A 26,794-nucleotide genomic window follows, 5' to 3' on the forward strand; every position below is an offset into this window, starting at 1 on the left:
TTATTTGTACCTACAATCTTACTTTTCTGTCTACTGTAAACGAATGCACTGCAAGAAAAGAACCGGTCGCAAGGGATTAATAAAGTGATTCTTGTATTCTTAAAACAGAAAAAAATTGTAAAAAAAGAAAAAAAACTTGGAAATAAAAATAATTTTTTTGAAACATGCTATTTACCTGTGCCCCCATGAGGAGGGAAAAGCAGTTTAAAACCTTTCTTCTTTGTAATTTAAAATCTTTCTTTGCAGTTTTAATAATAAGAAAGAAAATTCAGTTTAAAATAATGTTTTTGAAGAAACTTTATGGCCCTAATTTAGCTTCATAATTTGCCGTCAACTGTTAAAAGCTTTCTCTGACTTGTTAATAGATGTTTTTTTTGTTTAAATTGAGACATCAGTAATTGTGTTATGTGTATCATGTCAAAGGAGAAACATATCGGCAGCACGGATCAGTTAGACTGATAACAAAATAATCTGCATAGACCTTAAACAACCCTGTATCTGTCAATCTCTAAATATCATCATGAAATGTAGTTTTTCTATAAAACAGGTTCGTAGCTGCGTTATCACCATCTAGGAGGGTTTAGTACCTAAAGCTTCAAACCTGATTCTATGAACTCATGTAACACATTTCAAAGTTATTTTTCAAACTAACAGCTTTGTTGAGAATCAACAAACAGTGATTTTGGTGGAGGTCCTGTTGTCTGCCCAACATTTCATCTTTTCTGACTGAACAGGACAAGCAGCAGCAAAGAGAGTCCGTTCCCTTAATTTGGGAACGTTAAGTAGAAAAGATAAAACCTTAAAGTTACGCTAAATCTAAACATCAGCAGCATAATCCATCTTTGCAAGGGGAAATCATGACCTTCTGCTCGTTTCTGTGGGGAAGAGGTTCTACATATCAGTCTTATATTTCATGCTCAAATGCAGGTGAACAAAAATATGCCTTAATAAAAGTGATTTTTCAGACGACAGTATTTTAGTTCAACTTATTAAAACTGCAGTATGTGGATGAATTGGTTTAAATTCTACACTTGACTCATATAGTGAGAGCCGTCATCAATCAGCCAGTGCTCTGGAGCTTCCCCCGCGTCTCTCTGATGGGCTCCTCTTTGGATAACCTAAAGGTTAGAAGGAGAAGAAAAACAGAATTTAGTTTTAAGCTTCTGATAATATCAGGAAAAAAGTTTGTTTAGTGGAAAACTTTAACTTTCACAAGTATAAAACTTTTTTCCTCCAAAACCTCCATTTATAAGAAGCTCTACACTGCAAATACGATCTAGAAATATGTCAACATTCCTTAAATTAAGAGTATATACTAGGGATGCATGATATTGGGATTTTGGCCGATATCCGATATGCCGATATTTTAAAACTCATGTATCCGATAACCGATATCGATACCGATGTTAAAGCTGAACAAAAATAAGTAGTCATTGAAAATAGCAGTTTTGTTATCCATTTCTGACACTTTGAAAAATAATATACTCAAATATATTTTCATATGCTGATATCAAATAGATTTTTAAAAACGCGGTATCGATCTATTTTACTTTCAAAATCTCGGGAAATTTCCTCGTTCTGTTACAAACTCTCGTGATATTTTGCAAATTCTTGTGAGATTTTGTTAGTAAAATAGATCGATACCGCGTCAATATATCAACATATAAAAATATGTCAAAATTTCGTGAATTTTCGGGGGATTTCGTAGCATAACGATGACATATAGCAATATTTCATTAGTAAAAGAGATTGATACGGTGTTTTTAAATGGCAATATATCAGCATATGAAGATATTGGGATATTTTAATGTATCAATATTTTTTCCCTCGTCTTTAGAAGTTTTTAAGTCTGTAAAAAAAGAAGTTTTTGAGGAAGAAGTAGTTTTTTTTTTTTTTTTTTAGACTTTAGAAACTCAGAAGCTGATCAAATATCGGGTTAAATATCGGTGGGGTGGCCGATGTCCGATATTCAGTTTTAAGGCCGATACCGATAGGGGGCCGATTATATCGTGCATCCCTAGTATTTACCCTTAATCTGAGCAGGTAAATAAGATTATTTGCCAATGGAATCAGTGTTGTGTACCCTTAAAATGAGATAAATAGATAATAAGCACTTTAAATAGGACAATGCAATAGTTCTTTTTTTATATGTAAATTGTCTTGTCTACTTATTTAAGTAAAAAATAATTTTCAGTGTAATCAAAGTGAAAGGCTGGAGGAACAATCCTCTAAAAATCTGACTCATTTATTGACATGATGGTATTTGTTTCTTGAATGCCCGTAAGGGCCCTGTCACACCTTGCCGATTTATCCAACGAATGCCTGATGTCAAAGAATCTCCTAAAACGGTGGCATACGCTGAACTTTCTATGTATTTTTTCAATTTTGGGCGTATACATAGAGTATTCATAACGAGTCCAGAACTTATGTCCAATAACAGCCTAACTTCTGCATAACGCACAGCAGCGTAATGCCCATGCGTGTCCTGAGGGGGGCAGCAATGCGTGGAAGGCGCCTGGCCTGCATAAAAAGATTTATTTGATCGTGGTATTAACCTAGCTGCTGTTTACCGCTAACCAAAAAAAAAAAAAGAATAAATAAAAAGAAAAAAATGCTTGCAGTTGCAGCAGATTAAGCGTCATGTCTGTCATATCAATCATATCACAGTTTTTGCATCAAACTGACCGTATCAATTCGTTTATTTTTCACCATGTTTTTTTTCCCTTAATGTTTACATTTGATCACTGTTGCACTTTAAGAAATGGAAATTTCATGAGAGCTACAGAAAACAAAATTTAGATTTGCATATAGTCTGTGTATACAAAATGACAAAAGAGTTTTTCTAAGTGTAGGAACTTTGTTGGTGGTGGGCGTAAACGCAGGGAGGATCCATCAAATTCACCTTCTGGCTCACCCTATGATGGGGATGAAGTCTGGAGGAGAACTGATGGTTTCCTCCTGTGAACCCCCTTTATACCAAAACGCTGCCAATACGCCATTATACAGTAGCTGGAAGTTAGAAACACGTTCAGCGCTCATCTTGATAAGTTGAGCAAAACGTACTCATAAATTATCCAACGTATGCCTGCGTTCATGCCAGATTTTTCATACTTCAGCCATTCACTGGTCTAAATCGTCAAGGTGTGACAGGGGCTTAAACAAATTCAATCCGCCTGCAGCTTGGGGTGCTTACTTGGTTGGGGTAGCAGGCTGGCTCTCGGCCTGGCCCGTTTTTCAGCCTCACCGCTCCCTGTCTGTCCAGAGAGCGCGACCGTGGCGTCTTGAACTGACTGCGGCGGTGCCAGGACTTCAGCTGCTCATTCACCACCTGCCGGGGGAGGCCGTTGGAGCGGTAGTGTAAGCTGTCCATCTGTGCTGGAGGGGTGAGCCTGATGTCAGAAGGTAAAGGCCTCGTGGCTCTCTGGTGGGGTACAGCAGCGTCTCTATAGTAACAGTCATATCTGTGGGGGCTGGGGGGCATCTGTTGTGAGTCATGGAACCTGGCTAGCTCCATGTCAGGGTGGCAGAACATTTCTTCACCATAGTAGAGTCTCTGAACCACAGGGCTCCTCATGGGCCTGTGGTTACGGGGAAAGTTAGCGGGTGGGGGGGCTTGAGGTCCATAGCTGCGGTCAGAGCTGTAGAAGGGGGCTGTCGGCTGATACTGCCTGTGTGAGGGAGAGGGGAACTCGCGGCTCGGGGAGTTGCTGTGAATAGAGAAGGAGCGTTCAGAGTTGCTGTCCTCGGAACTCGCCAGGCTGCTGTGGCTCATGGTGGGAGAATGAGTTTCTGGTAGAGTGATCTGGTATTCAGTCAGGCGGCGCCTGGGGCCTCTGCTACGACCACGGTCCTTAAATAACGGGGATTCTGGATTGGAAACCCTGAGAAATGACAAAGAAAAGGTTGATTCAGAGTGTCCGTGTGTATATAATGTTTTCTCTTCATGAAGAACATGCCGGACAGACAGCGCCCCAGAGATGGACCAACCTGAGGGAGAGCTGTCTGTGCACACGCATCTCTGGTGTGGAGGGGGTGCTGTTGGACTGGGCGCGGCTCAGTCTCATATGGGAGAGTTGCTGCGGTAAGCAAGCCTCCAACGGTGGCAACACTTCAGATTTGGCTGGACTGCTGAACACAGAACACAGATAAACTCTACCGGCCTCTGTCGTCGGAAGAGCATTCTCTTCCATATATAAAAGACATTCACAAGTACAGATTACTCTGTTTTCTTGAAGTAAAATTAAAAAGTACAAATTCTACATTGTATTTAAGTACAAAAGTATTTTTTCTTGTATGAAATTGTACAAAAACTGTGTTAAAGCTATAGTAAAGGATGTTCTTTTTCCAGGTGGATCGTCTAAATAAATGGTCGTCCTAATTGTCAATCATCCTGGTCATATGTTTACATAAGGCCGTCGTGCGTGTTTGTCCAAATATTCACTTATCGGTGGCGAGTCTGACATAGTGGAAAAATAAAAAATCTTCTTTTGGAAAGTAAGCTTGTATGAACGAAGCAAACAGCAACTGTTAAACAGAGCGTGCACGAGGAGAAATAGCTCGTGAAATTGTGAAAATCCTCCACTATGCCTTTTATTTTTCTCTTTTTTTTTTCTCACTGTTTGGTCTAATTTTGACCTATATTAAAATTACAGACAGGATAAAAGTATGAACCGAAATACAACTCGAAACATCATTAAAATTTACATTTAAACTACTAAAGGGGAATGAATTAAGAATGTCTTCTATATCCAACGTTTCTTCCTCCATGTCTCTATAAGAGAAGAAGCCACTTGCAGAACGTGAGAAAGTAGAGCATGTATGTTCACAAGGGAGTAAAATTAAGAAGTCCTCAGAAGAATAAATACTTAAGTAAAGCAGTTAATGGACAAAGTTATTATCATAAGACTTTAAGAAAAAAACATTAAAATTATAAAAATAAATAGCTTTAATCCTTGAAGAACTTAGGTTATCGGTTTGTTCAGCTATTTTATTTCTTCAGAACACCTAAAAAATACTCCTTTAGAAAAAGGGCCACTTCAAATCAAACGCATTGATTGTGTTTTCACTTTCATTGCTAAAATCTCCATATCGTCTCAGAGATGATAACCTTTCCAACCTTTTTTATTTTTTACTCTCTTATTCTGAGTACAAACTGAACAGATACTCATCTACTCACACAGGTAGCATAATCCAGAGAGACCTGTGAATCGAGAGATTGATGTGTGCTGGTCTGTAGCATTTCTGCATCAGCAGAGGGCATTGATGCACTTTCCAACTGATTACTGCCAACCAGCAGAATTCAGAGCCAAATATAACATCTCAGTGTTTTCACTACAGATTAGATGACAAACTATTTAGAATCTCAGGAGTGAAAAGTCATTTCCATCCTTATAATGAGAGGCAAAATGACTAGAAGTCCCAGCTAAGAAACTCTCTGTTTGATTTAAAGTTTTAAAACTGAAAAAGCAGGAAAGAAGCGATGACAGATGGTGTGTCTCACCTCTTTGTGCTGGAGGAACGCGACTTCTTGCTCTTCTGGTAAGGCTGGTCAAGACTAGACTCAGTCCAGGGGGAGTGCTGGATGGGAGGAAGGTCGTAGGCTGGGCTGGAGGTAAAACTTGACTTGGAGTCGACGCTGGGACAGGGAGACTGACAGAGGTTAGACGGCAGGGACTGCAGGGCCACAGATGGAGACGTGTAGGAGCCGTCGATGGAGGAATGTGCAGACATGACGTGAGGTTGAGGAGGATCTGTTTCCACTGGATGAGGAAGCCCAGAGGACGGCTGAGAGGACTGGCTGGTAACTTCTGGAACATAGAAAATAAAAAAAATACTTTTATTAAAAAGTATGGCTTAGAAAAGATGATTTAGGAAAGCATCCAGAAGGAATGGTTTAGAAAATACAACCCTGTCCTTTGTAGATTGGATATGTTACAGAAATAGAATCAATCTAAATCTGCACATTTATCTATTTAATCTGAAACATTTAGGTAACAAAAAGGAAAACCAATAGAAATCTTTTAAGAGGGTAAATGCTTTTCACATCAGTATACGTTTAATGGTTGTTTGATAATACAAAAACCCAGAAACTCTGACTAATAAAAAAAAAATAAAGCTGAAAAAAATAAAACATTTCCACTTGTACAAATCAGGACAAGTCAATTCTTACCTTCATCTTGCACCACAGAATCAGATAACGAGCTGTCAGATGCGCCAAGGTCTGATTTAAAAAAACAAAACATTAATATTTTAGGCACTAAATGTAGTCCTGTCTCGAGTTTTATCAGAAGGATTTATGAAGGGATGATGTTATCCAGCCTGTCCTTTCTCACCTTGTTGCGGAACATTAAAAGCAGGGAGGGGCGATGAGCGGCCACGCTCCAGCCGCAGCCGCAGCTGAAAGGCAGATTCTTGTAGCTTCTTCAGTTTCTTTTCCTCGGCTTTGCACTGCAGAATCCGACTCTTCCTGACTGCCCTGCTCAGGTGATCTTCTTCGCAGACCTTGCGGGCGGCTTCGTAAATCTTCTGCTGGAGAGCCAACTTGCCATCCACTAAACTGAGCTCTGAGTCCTGGAAAGGATGCAGGGACCATGGAAGAAATGTTAAAAGTCGGCGGGAAACGGCTGTTCCAACCGTTGCATTTACGAATTCTCCCGAGTGGTACACGACTTTACACGAGTGAATAAAGTGAATGTGATTGGTCGTTTATCAAGAGGGCAGGGTTGTTATGGCGGAAGGTTCGCAAGCAAGTATACAGCTTTTCAAGGCTAGCTAGGCTAACTGCGGGGGATTGAAGGGGCATGGTTCAAGATTGATTAAAGGCCAATATATGCTTCTTACACATAGCCTCTGCAAACGTCAAATCTGTCTCTGTGCACGACCACGCCCCCCACGCAGAGGTTCCGCAACCGTGGTCACACACCTCAAAATATCCTGACTACGAGTCAGACGGTCGCAAACCTGCGCAGACCTCAAGCGGAAGTGCGCAGACAAAAAGAGGCTGTGACTAGCCCTTGGTATGCCTTTCCGGCTGTCTGTGTGGTCGTCCTTCTCGATTCGGTGCCGGGGTGCGCCATTTTTTAAAACCGAGGAACAACTACAATGGACAACTACGACAAAAGGTTAATCTGTCTTTTTGCCAACTCCATCAACAGAACCTGTGCCTCTTCGATATCTAGCAACACTAGATCCACCCGTGACCGTGATATCTTGCAGACACTCCAATGTTGTTTTGGAAAATAAACACTACTGCCCGAGCTGCCAAAGTTCTCGTGGCAATCCGCCGAAGTTCTTGCGAGTTCTTGAATAGGCTCTCCCTTGCACTTTGGCGGGAAACTGCTGTGTGTCACTAGAAATTCCAGACCGACGGTGCAGAAGTATACCAGCAAAACGGGTTTGCAACCAGACCAACACGACATTTGATATGTGCGTTTGCAGAAGTATAGAAACGACACTGTCAAGGAACGCTATGGACAGCAGAAACATGCAAGAGGAGGAGAGTTTAGTGTCGGAGGTCGTGGATGAGTCTCCTCCATCATCCATTTTTTATTTAGAGGAGGAAAGCGGGACGAAGATGTTGTGGAAGAGGACGCCAGGGCAGCAGAAGCTTGGTTTGGTGTAGAAGGCTTCCAGCCGTACATGTTTGAGCCCTTGCCTCGCAACGCTGCCAGTTCTGTTAGCTCTACGCCTGCTGAAGACACAGACGTCCATCCCTGTGAACACTGGGACGCAACTCAATGGGAAAGGATATTATTCTTATTTCAACCGTTGCCTATATTAGCTGGGACATATGAATCAAGATGCTATGACCGAAAAAGTTTAACAGATGACCGTTGATATATGATTGGCCGAATTTAGGTGTACAAGCTGACGTATAACTAACTGGCCTGCATAAGATAACGGGAAAAAACAAAGATTTTAGACAGGATTTTAAAGAGAAATATAGAAATTTTCTAAATGTTGGGACAATATCACCTGATAAAGAGCACATTTATCTACATGTCTAAGCCAGAATGATTTGACATTTAAATATGACTTCCCTACGACTTTAAGCTTTGGAGAATAAATCGTAGACCTTCAAATATGCGACTGCATCATGTACCTCTGATCCCTGAGGGATGTTTTCCTCGTCCAGTTTAAAGGCTGCTCCGATGCGTCGGCGAACCTGTGGAGGCTTCTCTCCTGGTAGCAGAGGGTAATCTTTAGGCAGCTGACCTGTCAGCTCCTAAACCGTAACCACAAACAATCAGAACATACATTCACATTTTAACAACCTTAAAAGTTTCATTTTCAAACTGCTTGGCTAAACAGTTAATCAAAACAAAGCTTTGTTCAAAACTTCGACCGTTAAATCTCATGTTTAGTTTCTGTTGGAGGCTTTTGAAGGGGCTTATCCAACCACCACCATGGCAGTTATGAAACAATACGCCAGAATCTGTATCGGATCCTTTCAACGTGTTCAGACAGATGGGTTCAAAGAGTTGGTTGCACAATTTGTTACAGGGGATGTTTCACAACTACATGCTTTGGATTTCACTTTCTAACAAAAACTTTTCACTTTGAGCAAGAAAAAGCGTCTGTAAGGAGAACAATAAAAACCGACAAAAGGCTTGCTGGTTATCACAGAGGCAGCGCTACGACACAAGCGCATCGATTTGGATTGACTTATTCTGTGTCACTGAACACAGGGAGAGGCAGCGTGACTCCTATTAGTGGATCTGAGCGTGTCCCAACAGGACAGCCCAGCCCAAGTGTCAACGGGAAACAATGATCCGTCTTCGGATTTCACCTTGGAACGCCTCTGCATGCCAGAGCTGAAACTATGCTTGGATGAGTCCAGATTGGAAATGACAGCTGATATGTGTGTCGGTTTTTATTGCACCTTTCACCCAGCAGACACAGACATACTGAAAGAGGAAGTAAAGAGTGAAAGATTAACGGGACGATGTGTGACAAAAACTTCCAGCAAAGTCCTGTTTAGCAGAACTTTTTAAGAGGAAATAAACCGAGAAAAAACTTCAGTTATCCGATGAAACTGGATCGCTATATTTAAATATGTGACCTTCACCAAATTCCTCCTTATTCGTGTCTCTTTCTGTCAGGAGATGATTAGAAAGTCCTGGGATCTTCAATTAAATGTCAAAATAAGTTCATAATCATTTTTTGCAGAGAGAGATTGATTGTTGAAGATGTTCTTTCAAGCTTGAAGTACAAAATGAGCTTCACAGTATGAGGGAATGTTTGACACATGTTTAACCGCAGTAACAACTGTCCTGATTGATTAAGGGTAGAGATCGGCCATCTTTACAAGTCAAAGAGTAATTTCTACCTTTTTACGCTGAAAATTAAATAAGCTGTTCTATGAAAGTGTGATCATTGTATTTCTATTTACACTGATTAGAACAAAGAGATAAACATGAAAGTTGAATGAAAAGAAAACAAACATTTTTGTAGCACATAATCTGTGACCAATGAGAGAGATATAAAGAAAAAAATTAGCTGAAAAAAATTCATTCTTTTGTGGATATTTATGCTTATTTTGATAAAAACAACAAACAATGAAATCTTTATATTTAAAAATTCTGCTAACACCTAAATTAGAAAAGGGCCAGAAAGACACATAAGGAGCTAAAAGGTGCAGATTCCAGCCATGTACTCGGAGATTGGAAACTAATTAAATAAGCTTTTTACCAAAATATTTTAATCAGATGGCTGACGGGTCTGTTATCTTGCCCTGCTGTTTCTAGTCAGAAAACCACACTTGTAAATTTTACGTCAGTCTGCTTTAGTTTTCACAGTAAAATTAACCATTTCATGGCCACCCAAAGTGAGGCCATCGGCACCAACAGCTACATCGGTGATCAAAGAAAACTTTTAGACTTTAAGGAAAGAAAGAGAAAAGGTGAATCGGATCGGGACACGACTCAAACAAAAGGCAAGACCATTACTCGGTGGCAGGCCTGCATCAGTTTGGCACACAATGCTGGACTTGTAGCATACATACGGAAGAGGATTAGGGCCACTGAAAAAATTTAAAAAAAGTTAGATTTTTTAAATATTATTTCAGTTTAATATGTGGAAAAAACTCAGAATTCTGTCTTTTTTCTTAGAATTCTGACTTTAATCTCAGAATTTTGGATCTTAATGTAGATGGGCAGCATGAAGGAAGGGATGTGGGAGCACTCTGCTTTACTGACAAAGATGCGAGTCGTTTGGGAGGGCCAGTAACACATTACATGTCATCAAATTAAAGTCAGAATTCTGAGAAAAAAATCTGAATTTCGAGATTAAAGTCAGAATTCTGAGATTAAAGTCAGTATTCTGACTTTTTCCCCCATATTAAACTTAAATAATATCTAAAAACATATTAACTTTTTTTTTTTTTATCTTTACAGTGGCCCTAATCCTCTTCCGTACAGACATGTTCATCTCCGTTTGTTTTGTTTTTATTGTGTCACTATAAAACACAGAGAGGCTGTGTGAAAAGGCTGCTGTACACTAGTTTACAGTAGATAATGTACAGTACTACCCATCTCTCAGATATTTCATCATGATATGAGTTTTCTGGCTGCTTTGAGAGGGACAGCGCTGGAGCTGTGGGGCAGTGCTATTTTCAAAAGGACCTGTAGGGGGAGCATCACTAAAATATGACTTGTGCTGCAGTCTGGAGGCCTTGCTCATAGCATGGTCTCATGCTCCTCTGTTGAGCCTAACCAAGCTGTTTAACATTTAATATCCAGACTGGACATCCATGAACGATATCTGCAACCAAATTTTACCAGTTTAAAACTTTTACTAAGATGTTTGTAAATTGATTTTTGCAACTTAAAACTAAATAGCAGATATTTGAAAGTGCAGTTTTAGACCAGTCAGAATGAAGGGAGAGATTTCCTTTTTGCTGTCGGGGCTGCAGTGAGCTGCTGATGGCCTGAACAGTGCCAGGTTCATGTTTTCACAGGGCTTCCTTCGTGTTTAATTGCAAATATTGATTCCTGTTGCTCTCATTAAAGGAAAATTCAGAATTCAACTTTCTGAAAGCACTTTAAATATGAAATTATTCCATACTGTTCAATAAATGATAAGTATTTTAATTAAGAGTAATTTTCATTTGAATGTGCTTTACTGGAGGCATCCATGTTTGTCAAAGAACACTACTGCCACCTACTGGTTTGTGACGTCACGGTGCGGTATCAGCTGTTGATCAAGTCCCAGTGCTGTATCTGGTGTTTGTCACAACGCGCTATTATCCAAGTCATCTTGAAAACATTCTTCTTCCAAGTGTTGGCTACATATTACGGGTTTTTCTCTGGCCAGAAGTTGGCAATCCAACGACTAAACCGTCCGTGGAGGATCAGGAATCAGAAAGGTGAAATAACTCTTTTTTTCCCCCCACTTTTACCCGATGTATTCCAGCATACAACAGTCATGCACGCGGGCATCGTCATTTTAACTATAGCTCTGGTGAATTTCAATGGTTAAGTCCTCTGGAAATCTTCAATAATTGTTTTTGATTGCAGATGTAGTTCCCATTGATTTTGCTTGTAAAGCGGAGAATATGGTGCTAGGCTTACCGCACCGTGATGTCACTGCTGGAAGATGGCAGGAGGAAGGTGTTACTATATTTGGGCAAAAATGGACGCTCCCAGAATCAGTGATCGCGACGAAAAATATAGTTTTTATTTTTTTACTTTTTTTTTCTTTACTGATTAACCCTAAATTCATTAAATCACAGTGAGCATATTAGTTTTAGGTAGAAATAATGATCCATTGGTTATTCCTTGCTAACCAGACCTTTTCTTTAAAAGTCAGGGTATCGTCATATTTCCATAGTTCTAAAAGTTTCAGCCTAACCAGCGTCTGTGCTATGGAGGAAGCCCAGATGAAAATTAAAGGGCCTTTATGCTAATTTTTAATGAGCATATTGACTTGATCTTCAGTGTAACAGGGACTTTTTTGATGGAACTACACGTTAGTAAATAATATATTATGACTTCCCCTTTGTTCGGTTGACCAAATGACCGGTTTCAATTGTTTTTCTCTAAGAAGCTAAGCTAGCTAACATAAGAGGCCTTCTGGGAAAAAAAAAGGATCATAGTTCTTTTGTGGAATAAGGAGAACTGGCAGGAAAATGTGTCACAAAGACTCTGAACAGAGCTGCCCCGCCGATGTAAGCCTCCCTAAGACAGCGATGAATCACGCTGACTGTACACTGAAACAGCCTGATTAAACATCTCTATAATGCTTCCAAAATCCAGTGGACTTTGTTTCCAAGTTTGAAGACGTTTCGCTTCCCATACAGGAAGCTTTTTAATTCAAAATGTCAGGAATAGCATTAACATTTTGAATTGAAAAAGCTTCCTGGATGGAAAACGAAATGTCTTCAAACTTGGAAACAAAGTCCACTGGATTGTTTTTAATTTTTTTTTTTTTGGAATGACTATGACCTTGATGACTGAGAATCTTCACCAGCATCTCTAGAATACCTTCATCTATCCTCTGAGTTAGCAAACCAAAACGCTCAAGCATCATTACAAAGACTGGAGGTCTCACTCACAGCTTCTTGGATACAGAGCTTCTTCAGCTCCTGTAAGCAGATCTCCAGCCGGCCTTGGAGCGCCTGGTGCTTCAGCTTCATGGCCCGTGTGTGTGTCGTCACATCCTTTGCATTCGTAGTCGGGCTGTCTGAGCCTGCATCATGCAACCAGAGAAAGAACACGTGAGTGTCAGCCTTACAACTGTGATTATGACTGCCATAAAGTTCATTGCGCAGTAGTTAATAATGAAGCTGATAAGGGGGTAAAATACAACAAGCAGAGAAAACTCAAAATGAAACACAGAGATCAACTAAAAAAAAAAAGAAAAAAACTCAAACTCATTAATCAGTGTTGAAGAGTTTGTTGTGACATGAGTAGAAAGAGCAGTGCCTGCTTTGTGATGGCTAATATGTTGACTTTGGATCACAGAAATGTTTTTAGAACTGCAATACATTACAGAGAGAAGTCAGTGTGCAAAACTTCATAAACATGCAAAACATCCATCAAAAACAAAACAAACCAATAAGTAAAGGAACCGGAATATGAATGTTATAAAAGGTTCTGCAGAAATATATTTTTAATTCAAACTTCATAATAAAATCAATTTTTATTAGGAGACTAGAGAATATTTTTCAAATAGGGATTAGGCTGCAGCAGTTTGGACAAGAGATTATCTCAAAAGTGAAGAATAAATTTTGGTCTTTGGTGCATTCCTCATTAGTGACACCGAAACTAACAATCAGTATCAGGATCTTTGCAGCCATAAACAATGTAAGAGTACAGCCGCCGTCTGTAGCCGTAGTAACTGATGACATGAGGATTAGTTTCGAGGGGTGGGAGGGGCCATTGAGCACAATGCATTGAGGAACACATACTTTCAGAGATTACGCCAAGAATCCCTGCAGGTACAGACAAAGTCAGAGGCGCAACAGGAAGGAAACCATGACAGCACCACAATGGCCTGAAGATGGCCGCCGCTTTCAGACACAATCCGCCTTTTCACTGTGAAGTGACACTTTTTCATTGTGTGGAGGACAGAAACCACGTGGCTCCATGAAAGCGCGAGAAATGTCAGAACATAACAGATAGGCAACAGGACTGAGTAAATAAAGGCAAGACGGCTACGGTTTACTTTTATGTCACATTATTAAAGACAGCAGCTTTAACTTAATGCAAGTTTGGATACAAAGAACAACAGAAACACAGAAACAGCTGATTTTTCCATAGAAATATTAACATAAGCTGTTCTTATGTTACTGCAATGCAGTGTATGTCAGTCACTATTGGAAGTAACAAACAAATCTCACACTCTATCCAGACCATTAATATTGCAAAGAAGACATAACTAAGTAGTATTGTTTAAAAACAGCACATTCTAAGACTAATTTTAGTTTGCTTTTAGCTTCAGCAGACAGCAGCATGGTTGGCTATGTAGCTTCCTAAACAGGGAAACCGCAGCAGCCACCAGCTGTGGAATAAAAGCTAATTAAAAATAACTAATTCAGTTCCATTCTGTTTATTTCTATAGCACCAATTCACAACACATGTCATCTCAAGGCACTTTACAGTTTACCAGATCATACAGTCAGATTGATTCAAAGTTTTCTATCTAAGGAAAACCAGTTGATTGCATCGACAATGCAACATTTGCATTGAGGGTAAATTAAGCAGTTTGGATCCTGCTTTGGGTCCTTAATGGACCAGATTCACCAGTTTGATCAAATTAAACAATAAATCTGACTATTAAAAGTGCTCTGAGATATAAAAACACTTTGCTGATGATGTTTTTAATAGTATCACATGAACTAATGTTGTAGAAAAGTTGGTTTAATCGACTCTGGTACCATTTTGTTGGTCAGAAGCTAAACTGTTCTCTGATAGTTCTTCACTGTAGACGTCATTGTTTGTTTATGTGCACTAAAGAATCTCAGGAAAGCTTGATGGTCTTTAAATGTTAAAAATGCGCTCAAGAGGAGATTGAATACGTTCCAACATCAACCTCTAATTATTGATCGGCTGCTCCTCCTGCCGGTGGCATGAATGAAAGCATTAGAATCAAATTTCTTTCCATGTACCACATTAACACTAACTTCCATGATTAAGTCAGAACAACTTTTGCGATTGCAACATATATATAAAAAAAAAATAAAAATCGCTTCACCAACAATACTTTGCATGAGCTTGCTAACTGCACCTCCTGTTTATTACAGCCAAACATAACCTAAATGTATGATGACATCACACTTTGCATCGCCTGGTTAATTCACTTAGGAAACTTGCCTGATTCACTTTTTTTTCCTACACCATTTTAAAGTCGTAGGGAAACAGTCGTTCCAACTGCTGCATTTCCCAATTCTCCCGAGTGATGCACGACTTTACACTAGTGAATGAAGTGAATGTGATTGGTTGATTATCGAAAGGGTGGGGTTGTTGTGGCAGAATGTTCGCAAGCAAGTTTGATTGTAGCCGGTTTCTCGGAAGCATCTTGCTAACCAGTTAGTGTTAACCAACTTAGTGCTACAATTTTTATGTAGAGGAAGAAAGCAGGGAAGATGTTGTGGAAGAGGATGCCATGGCGGCAGAAGCTTGGTTTGGTGTAGATGGCTTACAGCCGTACATGTTTGAGCCCTTGCCTCGCAATGCTGCCAGTTCTGTTAGCTCTACGCCTGCTGAAGACACAGACGTCCATCCCCGTGAACACTGGGACGGAACTCAATAGCGAAGGAAATGATTCTGATTTCAACCGTTGCGTATATTAGCTTGGACATATGAATCAAGATGCTATGTCCGAACAAATTTGATTGACAGATGAGCGTTGATATATGATTGGCTGAATTTATTCCTTTTTTTCTTTTTTTTTTAACAGTGTCCTGTCTGGCGATGTGGCGTTAAGAATAATTGTCTTGATGCCAAAAAGAACCCAACAGATTTTGCTTTCACAAGTGGAGCCACTTGATTTATGCATATAAATAGGTTTATTATTATTCATGCAGGGAGTATTGCAGATTGTATGGACACTGCAATATAAGTAGAACAGGAAAGGAAAAACAGAAAAAAGGAGAAAGATGAAAGAAATAGTAGATAAAAGGGAGATTGGCCGAATTGAGGTGTAGAAGCAGACGTATAAATAACTGGCCTACATAAAAAACACAGATTTTAAGACAGGATCTTTTTTATAAACATTTTTAAATACATTTTGGGACAATATCATTTGAAAAAGAGTACAATTACATGTCTAAGCCAGAACGATTTGACACTTAAATATGATTTCCCTACGACTTTAAAATCTTGATCAAAATTTGCCTGAGAAATGGTCGAAAACAGCTAGTGAGGAACAATCAAAGCAAACTATTTTGGTTTCAGAGAAAGGCATAATGTCATAAGCAGAATTATTATGTTTAGACGCAGCCGACTGCCTAGATGAGATTTTGGTCTGAAGGTTAATGGCTACTCCTACTTGGGCAGAGCACCTTTTTCTGTTTATGTGAAGCAGAGTACAAAGCATTTCTGATCCTGTAATGGGAAGCTGCAGCTGCTGGGATTCATGAAGAGTTCTGCTCAAACAGGATAAAACATTAAGCCATATATGAAAATTATTCATTCATTCATATGTCATTGGCTGATCTCTGACCTGTTGGTACCAGAAGTGACGAAAAAAGGGGAACAAGACTAAGGGTGTGCAAAATAATCGTCAAATCGATGAATCGTGATTCTAATTTTTGTGATCTACTGCATCGATTCTTGAAGGCAAGAATCGATTATAAAAAAAAAAAAAATGAACAAATAAAATACATTAATGGTTGGCGCACATCAATCAAACCAATCGGAATACAACTTCCAGTCCAGCAGATGTCGCTGCGGATGTGTTGAGGCCTGCTGCTTTGTGTCACAAGCATGTCCGGCCGTGGGATACTGAGACAAGTCATTCGTAAACAAAATATGGAGGAGACTGAGAAAATTCGCCCCCCGGCTCCATCACATTTCAAGTCAGATGCTTGGATGCATTGTGGCTTTAAAAACAAAGAAGGTAAAAACGAAATTGATATGATGCACGTAATTTGCAAAAGGGGAAATGTCATACATTTGAATGTTTTCATTTAATTGGTTTAAAGGACGACTGAGGCCATGTAAACGGCACTGATTATCCTCATTTTGTTATTTTAAGTTTTATGAATCCTAAGATCTTTTTGTCAGTGTGTCCACGCCAGTAATAGTAATATTTCTGTCCAGTATTTGTTTTCATGGCAACACCTCCAAAAGTCATTTCAATAAATACAGCTATGTATGAATTCAGTTGCTTTCCGTCAGCTGTATCTTTTTCTTACAGTGTTCAGTGAAAATATCGCAATGCATCGCAATATTTCAAGTATCGTGATACATCGTGATAGAATCGCATCGTGGCATGTGAATCGTGATTCGAATCGAATCGTGACTTCTTTGCCAATACCCACCCCTAAACAAGACAGAATATTAAAAGCAAGATTAATTAAAAACGATATCAGCTGATATCAGATGAAATGGCAGGAAGATTAGAGACAGTGAGCTCATGTTATGGCATTAATTTCAGACTTATCATTTTTAAAGAACTATGTGACTGTTTCTTTGATTAACATTAAGCAGATAAAAAACCGGGCTCTAAACATCACTGAATTCTGATTGGCTGTTGAACTCCATGAGCCCGCTGTGACTCCTGATGAATGAAAGTAGGGACAGAAAAGGAGAAACCAGTTTCTCATAAACAGAACCAGAGCTAGCACTGATGAACTTCTGCTAAACGAGCCCTGCTACCAGTTTAACATTGAAACAACGCAGGAGTGCTACTGGTTTCATGTGATATAACCATAACAGCAGCAAACAGAAATCTCTGCAGAGCTGCAGATGTGATAAATCTGAAATCATTTCATTTATCATCATCATTTCATCTATTTCAGTCATTTAAAGTGTTTTACCTGAGTGAAGGATGATGCCACTGTCAGTGTCGCTGATTTCTCCAGTGACCTCCATGTCAGTAGATCGACTTCTGTTCCTGCACTGCAAAAAATAGAAATCTCAATAAGTTATTTTTTCTTAAAATAAGTGCGTTTTTCCTTGATTTGAGAAGGTAAGTAAGACACTTTGCCAATGGAACAAGACAATTTCCTTTTAAAATAAGAAAAAACAATTTTTTCTTCTTATTTCAAGTGCATATTATCTAACTATCTTATTTTAAGAGTGAAAATACTCATTCCATTGGCAAATCATCTTATTTACCTGCTCAAATTAAGGCTAAATATCCTTAATTTAAGCAATTTTTTACTTATTTCTGGATTGTTTTTGCAGTGCATGGTTTTCAGATTAACCGCCACACCATGTCCTGTAAAGCACAAAGCCTGTCATTTATTTCAGCTTAACTACTAAAAAAACAAAATAAAAAGCAAAATAACAACTAACCAACACAATGATGGGCTATTTGTGGTGTTTTCCAGATAAATCTTAATGGTCAAATAAAAAAAAAAAAGCTGATTGAAGGAAAACATTATGCTAATGGTCGTGGTCACCGTACGACATATCTACGTTGTAAAAAGCAACAGCTCCGAAGCTAGCCTTCATAAACAGGTGCTGGAGTGAGCCCTGCAAGGAAAGTTTGCTGCACGCTGCCGAAAAGCTGGCTGAAAGACGGATACTAATTACTTTTCTCACAAAAAAGAAGAACAAAACACAATAGTACATATCTGACTGAGAAAACCACTTTTCAGAGCTTTTATCTATGTTCTAATGCTACACCTGCATCAAAATTATGTCAGATGAGGCTTTAGGCTCATTTCAAGCACATCTGAGTATGCTACGTTCAGACTGCACACAGCAGAAAAAGCAAAACAGTGCGTGCTGCTTCATTTTTTAACCTCTTACACCCTCAGGGGGTATAAATAAATTTCTGCCTGACAAAAACACACAAAAGTAAATCACTTATAGCCTCACAGCTATTAGATTTAAGAAGAAACCTTTGGTACCTATGTAAAGGTAAGATGTCATAGAATGGTTTTCTGGTGTCAGCACCATTGTAGCTTTGACCCTGCCTGAAATATTAGGGACAAAATACAAAATATTTTGCATTTTTTGAACCTCGCCAAAATTGTCTTTGAAATAAACATTGCAAAACACTACCAAAATATTATTTATAGCACAAAAAGTAGTACAGACTTTTAAATCTAAATGTTGTGTAAAAATATACCAAATTTGGACTCAATCAGATGAATCATATTTATTTTAGAATGGTATTAGTGAGAAATTTCTTAGGCGGAGAGGCCATTTTGGCACATTTATCCAAAAATGTCACCAAACTGTGCCAAATGTGTTTTTTACATCAATACTGGGGGTTTGTTAAAATTACGAAGTCACGTAGCAGCTGGACCCACCGGTGGGTCCGTCGGGTTCTAGGGGTTAAACCTTTTACAACACCCAGAGCATCATTGTTGCTCTGGGTGCGAGGTCGAAAAAGTGGGTCTGATGCGGGTTACCTGTAACAGTAGCAGATGATATTGAATGAGTTGCTTGGCTTATTTTAATGAATAATGCTACGTTCAGACCGCAAGCCTTTGAAGCAGCAAAAAAGCTTCCGCTGCATCATTGTTGATGCTCGTAGTACACATTAGGGTAAGACATCCAGTAAAGTGTGAACAGATGCTTCTGATGCTCCTGCGTTCAATGGCAGAGAGCAGCTTTGCTATATTTGCTGTTATAATTGGGTAAAAGTAGATTTAAAGTCCAGCTGAAAATTTAATTTGTGTATTCAGTTCATCCAGGTTACGATTCTGCCTTCAAATATTATTTTGCTGTTGGAGCTGCTCAGACCCCCGTATCCTGGCGGTCTGAGCAGTTGTATGGTGGTGCTCTGTCCCTGGAAATCCCCTTCAGCAGCAGCCTCTGGCCCGGTCGCCTCTTTGTGGTTTTCACTACTGTTTGCGGCAGCTGGTAGGCGTTTTTCACGAATGTAATCCAAACTGCAGTCACCAGAAAAATGAACATATTTTGCTGGCACATTTCAACAATTTAAATTAATTTAGGCATTAATAGATTGTTTCAAAGGAGTGATGATAGCAGTCTGCATCAGCAGTGCTGTGTCTGTCTCCCTGCCAGCTCCCAGATTAGCTTCTCTGATTGGTTGATGTGGCGCGTCGAGCAGCAAGAGTTCAAATTTTCCAACTCCAGCAGCTGCTGGTTTTAAAGCCGGTTGCGTGCACCAGATGCTCAGAAGCTCCTTCGCTCTAAACGCACTGCAGGACCTTTGGTGTTGCTTGATGCGTGTCAACCATTGACTTTGCATGTAAACCAGTTGCTTCTGCAACGTGTGGTCTGAATGTAGCATAATGCTTATGCATTCTGCTCGGTGAGCAGCAGCTGCTCCCTGTCTAGATCAGGGTCCAACCAGCGAGCAGTGCCTGCTTTGTGATGGCTATCACTATTGCTACACTTGCCGTGCTGCCCAAATTACGTTGCGCCATCTACAGGCAGTAAGCCAGATGGTGGCCATTGATGCAGCTGCTAAATAAGTCCTAACCGAGCTGTTATGTGTGAAAACTCACAGCTCAGAGGATGGGGCTTAAAATCATCGCTAACACCAGTAACACTAATAGCAAAGGTAAGTGCACAACAACCTCAGTTAGCTCTTTAGGCTTTAGCTTCAGCTTTCGAAAATTCCAACAGCCAGACTGATTTTTCCCCCTCCCAGAAATAAACATCATCTTTCAGCTTTTCACACATTTGGACTTTTTGTCCCCCAGAAACTATGCTAGTCATTCCACACTCGCTCGCCTCCATTGCTTCGGCCTGGTTCGCTAATTTCAGACAGATCAAAGCATGCGTAGAGATGGAATCTCAGTCACATGATGTTGTTTTGGTAAATAAACACAGCAGGGCTTTATGTACCAACACACTGAGCAAAAAAATGTATAAATATGACATCAGAAGTAATTTTGTCATAAAAACGCTGAAGGCAAGCAGAGGGAGTTTCTAGTGTATACATAATAAAAAAAGTGGGGCTGCAACTAAAGATTATTTTGCAAATCAATGAACCTGTTGATTATTTTTTCAATTAATTGATTAATAATCAGATAGCCAAAGGTTCCTTAAAAAAATATTTTTTTACTAAATTAAACCAGGTGAAGCTAAAAGTTTTCCACTTGAGGAGTTCTGGATGGAGCATATTGACGGATGAAAAAGGATTTTTTTTTGTTTTAAATGCAAAATGTTTACATGTTGTTTTACAATGTTGATATAATTACTGCTCTAAGTGGGTCGCTCCGTAAGCTAAAGACAGGTTTTAAAGTCTCTACACTCCAGTTAACGATCAATCGATTACTAATTAGCTAACGACTATGTTAGTAATGGGTTATTCACGATTAATCCGATTAGTTGTTTTAGCCCTAAAAAAAAAGTGATATAACATTACTGTAATGTTTAACACAGCCATAGTGCCAAAAGGAAACATTTCATCAAATATATGCTGATCATTGACGGCTTAGAAAGCATAATATAGAACTTTTAAGAGAACCATAAATGTTTTATATAACATTTAACCAGCTGTATTAATCAATAAGCAGGATCATTAAGGACTTTTGTTTAGAATAGATGTAAAATGTTCCAGACTTCTCTATGAACATTGAACTCTAGTTCCAAGTTTACTTTTATTCGACCCAAAGTTATGATGCATTTAATGAACTGTGATTTGTGAAACAGGTTTTACAAACGGGGACGTCGACCGGTGAAAATAAGTTCAGAAAACTGAACCATTTTCCCCCATAAATCTCACTGAGCAGACAAGACAAACGGCATTAGTGAAATTTCCCAACATAGCCCGCCATGACCTAACCTGCTGACCTATTGCTTCAGTGATTCAGGTGTGACGTGCCTCTGTGACCTCGCAGACAGGTGTAGTCAGCATGAAACACACATGCTGCTCTGTCTGCAATGGTTCCTGTGCCTGCCTGTTTGTCAACTCTGCGATGACTGTTCGCCCGCTCCATGTAATAACTGGCCTGAGACATAAATCCACCTGATGTCAGAGAAAAGCAAACAGTGAGGCATGTTGGTTTGATTATTAACCAGCAGAATGGAGGAATGTGATGGTGATTGCATTCCAGCCAACAGGAGATGGTTGCTCCAGCTAACGGCCCCTCCGCTACCTTTGGAGAGATAAGCTGCCGTATGAAGGTGCAGGCACATGACGGCACCCGGGAACATACGGCAATTAATGAAATGTCTCCCCTTATCATCCAGAACATGACGAGATGGTGACTAACTGCCTCCTTAAATCTTGTGACATTGAAATCCTTACGCCACCAGACCACAGATATGCTGCTGCTATCTTTGCAGAATTTAAGGGAAAAAACAATCACACAAAAAGCTGAAAGCAGATTAATATCCAGCTGGAATATTCTAAACAGGAAAAGTTGCATTTAAGAGAAAAAGTGAGCCTCGAAGTGAACTAGAATGGAAGCTTATTTCAATCAGAAAGTTCAGAATTTTATTTAACGGGAATGAAGGTTAAAGTAAGCAACCTTAAGTGAAATCCACCTTAAGTGAATACCTATACTCACAAATTAATAAATATATATACAAAATAACACTTTATTTATACAATTCAAACAATAGAATCAATTACGATGTAAAACAAAGTCAGGTAAAAATCCCTATTAATGTCAAAACAAGTGTCAGCTAAAAATCCTTAAATGAGGAGCTTGTTGAATTATAGCTGTCCTTCATCTGACACAGTAAATAAAATGTTGTTTAAACCCCACAGCTGAATAAAATCCTCAATTTTCTGTGTGGCTCTGTGGAAGAGAAACTCTAGCCTTATTCTGGGTTTAATGTTGCATCTCCACAGGGCGGCATCAAGGTGAGTGCCCTCCTACAGTCTGTCACTGCTGGACAGGTAAACGGCCATCTTTCCTTCACCGATTTAAAAATGTTAAAGTTTGGCCATTGGCTTATTTTTCCTATTCTGGCAAACTCCTCCTATAAAAAGAGCTTTTGTAAAAAAACATCCCAAAACGACTAAAAACACAAATTAAAAGGCTAAAAATTGTCTAGTGCATTCCATTATCAGACAGAGCGCAGAAAGGACACTGGATCCAAATGGTGATCCGGATCATCACCAAAATCGAGTGGGTTGTTACTTGGATTCAGGTGCACCTCTGGTAAAAATGCCATTAAAAACCGTTCACAGACAGGCATACCCACACAAAAGTTCCTAAAAACATAACTTCCCTGGTGGAGCTAATAAACAGAATGAACGCTGATGAACTAATACATTATTAAAAGATTTTATTTGTTAATAACCCTATATTAACAACAACAACCAGAAATTACTTCCTGAACCTAAAGAGGCATCTTCTAAATTTATATTTCTTGCAAAGTTAAAACAGCACAGCGTTATAAAAACAGGTCAGTTCTAATTGTTTTAAACTTTTTAAAACATCAAGTTCACAACTGAATCACTAAAAAATGGCTGATGTTCTTTCAATACAGAGAAAACTAGCCTGTAGTTTGATCATCTGTATGAGTTTCTCACTTTCAGGTTCAGCAAACAGGAAATATTATCAGTTGTCATGTTTTAAACATGACCAAAGTTTCCTCTTTTATTTACAAGAACCCAAAGGACAAAGCAGGGGAAATCTCACAGGTTCACAGTGGTGATGTCAGGAGAACAGAAACCGTTTAAGAAATTATCTGTTAGACATTGAGAAACAAAGAAACCCTCTAAAACTCTTATGATTTTAAGAAGTTTTTAAACATACATAGTTAGAGCTATGTGATAAACAAATCTTTCTTTGTTAAATAAAACAAATTAAAAAACGGGATTTTCTACACCATAAAACAGAAATCAGATTTGAAAGAAATACTGTCACTGTAATTTCAGCAGCAAAGTAAAATGGACTTACTCAGCAATTGAAGTAGAACCGACAAAAATCAAAGAAGTAAAATTATCCTCCTGAGAATCTCTGAGTTGAATAAAGAAAAAATGTGAGCGGAGCGGAGTTTGGACAGGAATGAATAACTCGCCCGCTGAGACAGCGCCGCTCCTCTGGAGAGGAGTGGCTGCATAGGAGAGAGGGCTGGGCGCTTTACACAAGGTGTCAGATAACACAACTCTCCTGGCAAAGCTTGAAACCGTGTCAACAGCAATGACCCACACGGCGAGGAATTAGACCTACCATCACCCTCTAATCAGCACACGGACAAATGAGCAACCGCTTGCACCAAACTGGGCTACCTTTCAGAATCACTGCGGCTCTAAAGAATGAAGAACTGATGAGCTAATTATCACAATGACAAAACAATAAAGCACTTCATCTTTCTAAACATATGATCAGTGTTTATTATTTCCTCTATTCTCGTCATCTTAAGTGGAACAAGACATCTCATTGTAGAAGAAATGCTCAATCCTTCCTGTAGAAACATGTCAACACTCTCAGGCTGAAGTTTGCTTTAGGATGATGAAAGAAGCCAAACTTTTTTTTAATTCTTTCACAACTTTTTAGTTTCCTAATAAAAAACAAACAAACAGTAACTTGTGACTGACTAGTAATGCTGAAGTTTTTAACAATTATTTGTATATAAATTATTATTTGTAACAAATCATTAATATGAAAAACAAATTCAGACATTTTGAATTAAAAAAGATTCCTGGATGGGAAGCAAAACTAGGGATGGGCGATTTAGAAAAAAAGCTTATTGATAAAAAAAAATGCATATTGATCGATATCGATAATTATTGAAAAGATTTGAAACCATATTTTATGTGCATCTCTGCCTGGAAATTTTATGATATTGCTAAATGATTTAATTTTAATAAAGAACACAAACACAGACTTGAAATTAAATCTTTATTTAACCAACTTTTTTAACCATAGCAGAATTGTTTTAAAGAAAAATAACTTAAGAGACCTGAGTTATGTTATTAAATACTGACAAAGAATAAACTAAAGTGACCAGAAAAGTGATCAAAACAAATATAACAAATAAATAAATGGACCCCCCCCCCCTTTTTTTTACGTTTTTGGAATGACTATGACCTGGATGACTGAGAATCTTCACCAGCATGAAAAACTAAGTTATATTTAATCTTTTTTTAAAGTTTTATTTGTTTATGGTAAGATAACCCCCACAGGGAAAAAAAACTTTTTTATTAATTACCATTCTAACTAGTTTTATACTACAGTGAAGCAGAAATTAAACTAATCTCTGACTAGCACCATCTTCTGGTTGTTCAGTACAGGATTTCTACAAGTTTCATTAAGATAAAAACAAGAATTAAAATCTATTAAGACTTTATAAGACCATAATGATTTAAATGTAAAACCTGAGAAACTGACTAAAGCGTGAACCACCAGCATAGAGTTCACTGCATAAAAAAAAAAAAAAAAAAAAAAAAAAAAAAAAAAAAAGATTACATTTTTTAGCCATGTCATTTTGCTGGTATGCTTCTGCACCGTCGGTCTGGAATTTCTAGGGATGCACAGCAGTTTTACGCCAAAGCACAATGGCAATAGGCACAATAGGCTATTTGAGAACTAGCAAGAACTACAGCTGATAGTCACTAGAACTTTAGCGGCGCCGGCGGGAGTGTTTATCTTCCAAAACAACAATGAAAGATATCACGGTCACAGAGATGGATCTAGAGTTGCTAGATATCGAAGAGGAACAGGTTCTGTTAATGGAGTTGGCAAAAAGACAGATTAACCTTTCGTAGTAGCTGTCCATTGTAGTTGTTTCTCAGTTTTTAGAAATGGCGCGCCCCGGCCCTGAATCCAGAACGACGACCACACAGAAAGCCGGAAAGGCATACCAAGGACCACTCACAGCTGCTTTTTGTCTGCGCAATTCTGTTGTGTTCTGTGCGGGTTTGCGACCATCTCACACATAGTCAGGATATTTTTGAGGTGTGCGACGATGGTTGCAGAACCTCTGTGCGGGGGCGTGGTCTCACACAGAGACAGATTTGACGTTTGCAGAGGCTATGCGTCAGAAGCATAAATTAAACTTGAACCATGCCCCTTCAATCCCCCGCAGTTAGCCTAGCTAGCCTTGGTAAGCTGTAGCCCACCCTGGTGCTGATTTCTCAGAGGGCTTCTCTCCGTTCCGCTCTTGAGCTGCCTTATCTCCTTGCTCTTGTGCACCGCCTATCTGGCGGGCTCCTCCGACCAACAACTGAGGATCCTTAGTTCCAGAGGACACCAAGATTGGCCCAGATATAGAGCTCTCTCCAGGTGTTCTCACACAATTCCTGCTGCTACTGTCTAAGCTCAGAATGGCTTCTACGCTTCCCTCTGTTGTCGGATAATTTGTCCCCCTATTTTGGGCAATACGACTTAAAACAAACATGGAGCAAGAGCAGGAGAAAGATACATGTCTGCTCAAAAAAAAAAAAAAAAAAAAAAAACATCAACAATGCAATGGCGCCTCAAAACGGTTGTCTTTATGATGACTGGCCAGTCGCTGGTCGTGAGCGATCAATAATCGTCCATTTTCCAAGCACTGCTGATTAACCAATGCAAGTATAGTTTATTACCAAATCTAAACATTAAAGAGGCATGACACAGTTTTCTAATAATACTGCCACCAATGGCCAAAACACAGAACTGCAGCATACTTCTGCTCGTTCTCGTAGCTTGCGCTCGTACTTGACAAGTTTGACTTTTTTCATCTTATTCTGGGTTGCCATTGGTGTCTGACTTCAGTTGGATTCCGGTCGCTTCTAGGTATCCACAAAATCCATCTTGAGTATTGCGCTTCGATTGTTTGCTAGGTCCGATTTAACATAAATGCTCTTGACATCACATCTGCAAGAAACGTTGCAGGAGCTTCCAATCTGCATTCAAGAACATTCAGCAAAATAGACTACAGGGTTATAGATGCATCAGCACTTAACTACTGAGATGTAATGTCTGCTCATCAAATGATATAGTAGCGTAAAATAAAGGGTCAAATTATAAGGTCTATTGTAAAGATACTTTACAGTAAAACCCTTTTCTACAGTAGAAGAGAGAAAAGTCAAGAGCAGTAAATGCTAATAAAACCACCACCTTATTTATAGTGTTTATCTTACTGTGTTACAGACTTCAACACTGCGGGCAATAAATACATTTGTAAAACTCTTAAACTGGGTCATTTATTCAGTTAATTTCTCCAATCTCTCATTTTTTATTGAGAGGAGGAAAGCAGGGACGAAGATGTTATGGAAGAGGACGCCACGGCGGCAGAAGCTTGGTTTGGTGTAGAAG

The 26,794-nt window shown here is 39.1% G+C and overlaps 1 protein-coding gene across 2 annotated transcripts; it reads right to left on the reverse strand.

Annotated features, from left to right (window-relative positions):
* Positions 1–651: 651 nt before the first annotated feature.
* Positions 652–23,595, reverse strand: inavab (innate immunity activator b). Of its 2 annotated transcripts, none has more exons than XM_038303725.1 (11): positions 23,453–23,595; positions 17,856–17,886; positions 17,483–17,559; positions 12,554–12,687; positions 8,102–8,224; positions 6,333–6,570; positions 6,170–6,220; positions 5,501–5,807; positions 3,988–4,125; positions 3,194–3,881; positions 652–1,118 (listed from the first exon to the last, which is right to left on the reverse strand). In XM_038303725.1, coding segments are annotated over exons 2-11 (1,851 nt in total). In that variant the 5' UTR covers positions 17,858–17,886; positions 23,453–23,595; the 3' UTR covers positions 652–1,025. The 2 variants fall into 2 exon arrangements, with proteins under 2 accessions (XP_038159653.1, XP_038159646.1); XM_038303718.1 differs by having other exon boundaries at positions 3,988–4,128; positions 23,453–23,594.
* Positions 23,596–26,794: the final 3,199 nt, after the last annotated feature.

Source organism: Cyprinodon tularosa, unplaced genomic scaffold (assembly GCF_016077235.1).
Source record: "Cyprinodon tularosa strain WSP-4 unplaced genomic scaffold, ASM1607723v1 ctg1138, whole genome shotgun sequence".
NCBI lineage: Eukaryota > Metazoa > Chordata > Actinopteri > Cyprinodontiformes > Cyprinodontidae > Cyprinodon > Cyprinodon tularosa.

What these genes read in the sequence shown, in the direction of transcription:
- inavab (XM_038303718.1), bottom strand. An exon ending in TTTTAATGTTCCGCAACAAG is followed by an intron (nt 6,221 to 6,332) that starts GTGAGAAAGGAC and finishes TTTTTAAATCAG; the next exon opens with ACCTTGGCGCATCTGACAGC. An exon ending in TTCTGTGGTGCAAGATGAAG is followed by an intron (nt 5,808 to 6,169) that starts GTAAGAATTGAC and finishes TCTATGTTCCAG; the next exon opens with AAGTTACCAGCCAGTCCTCT.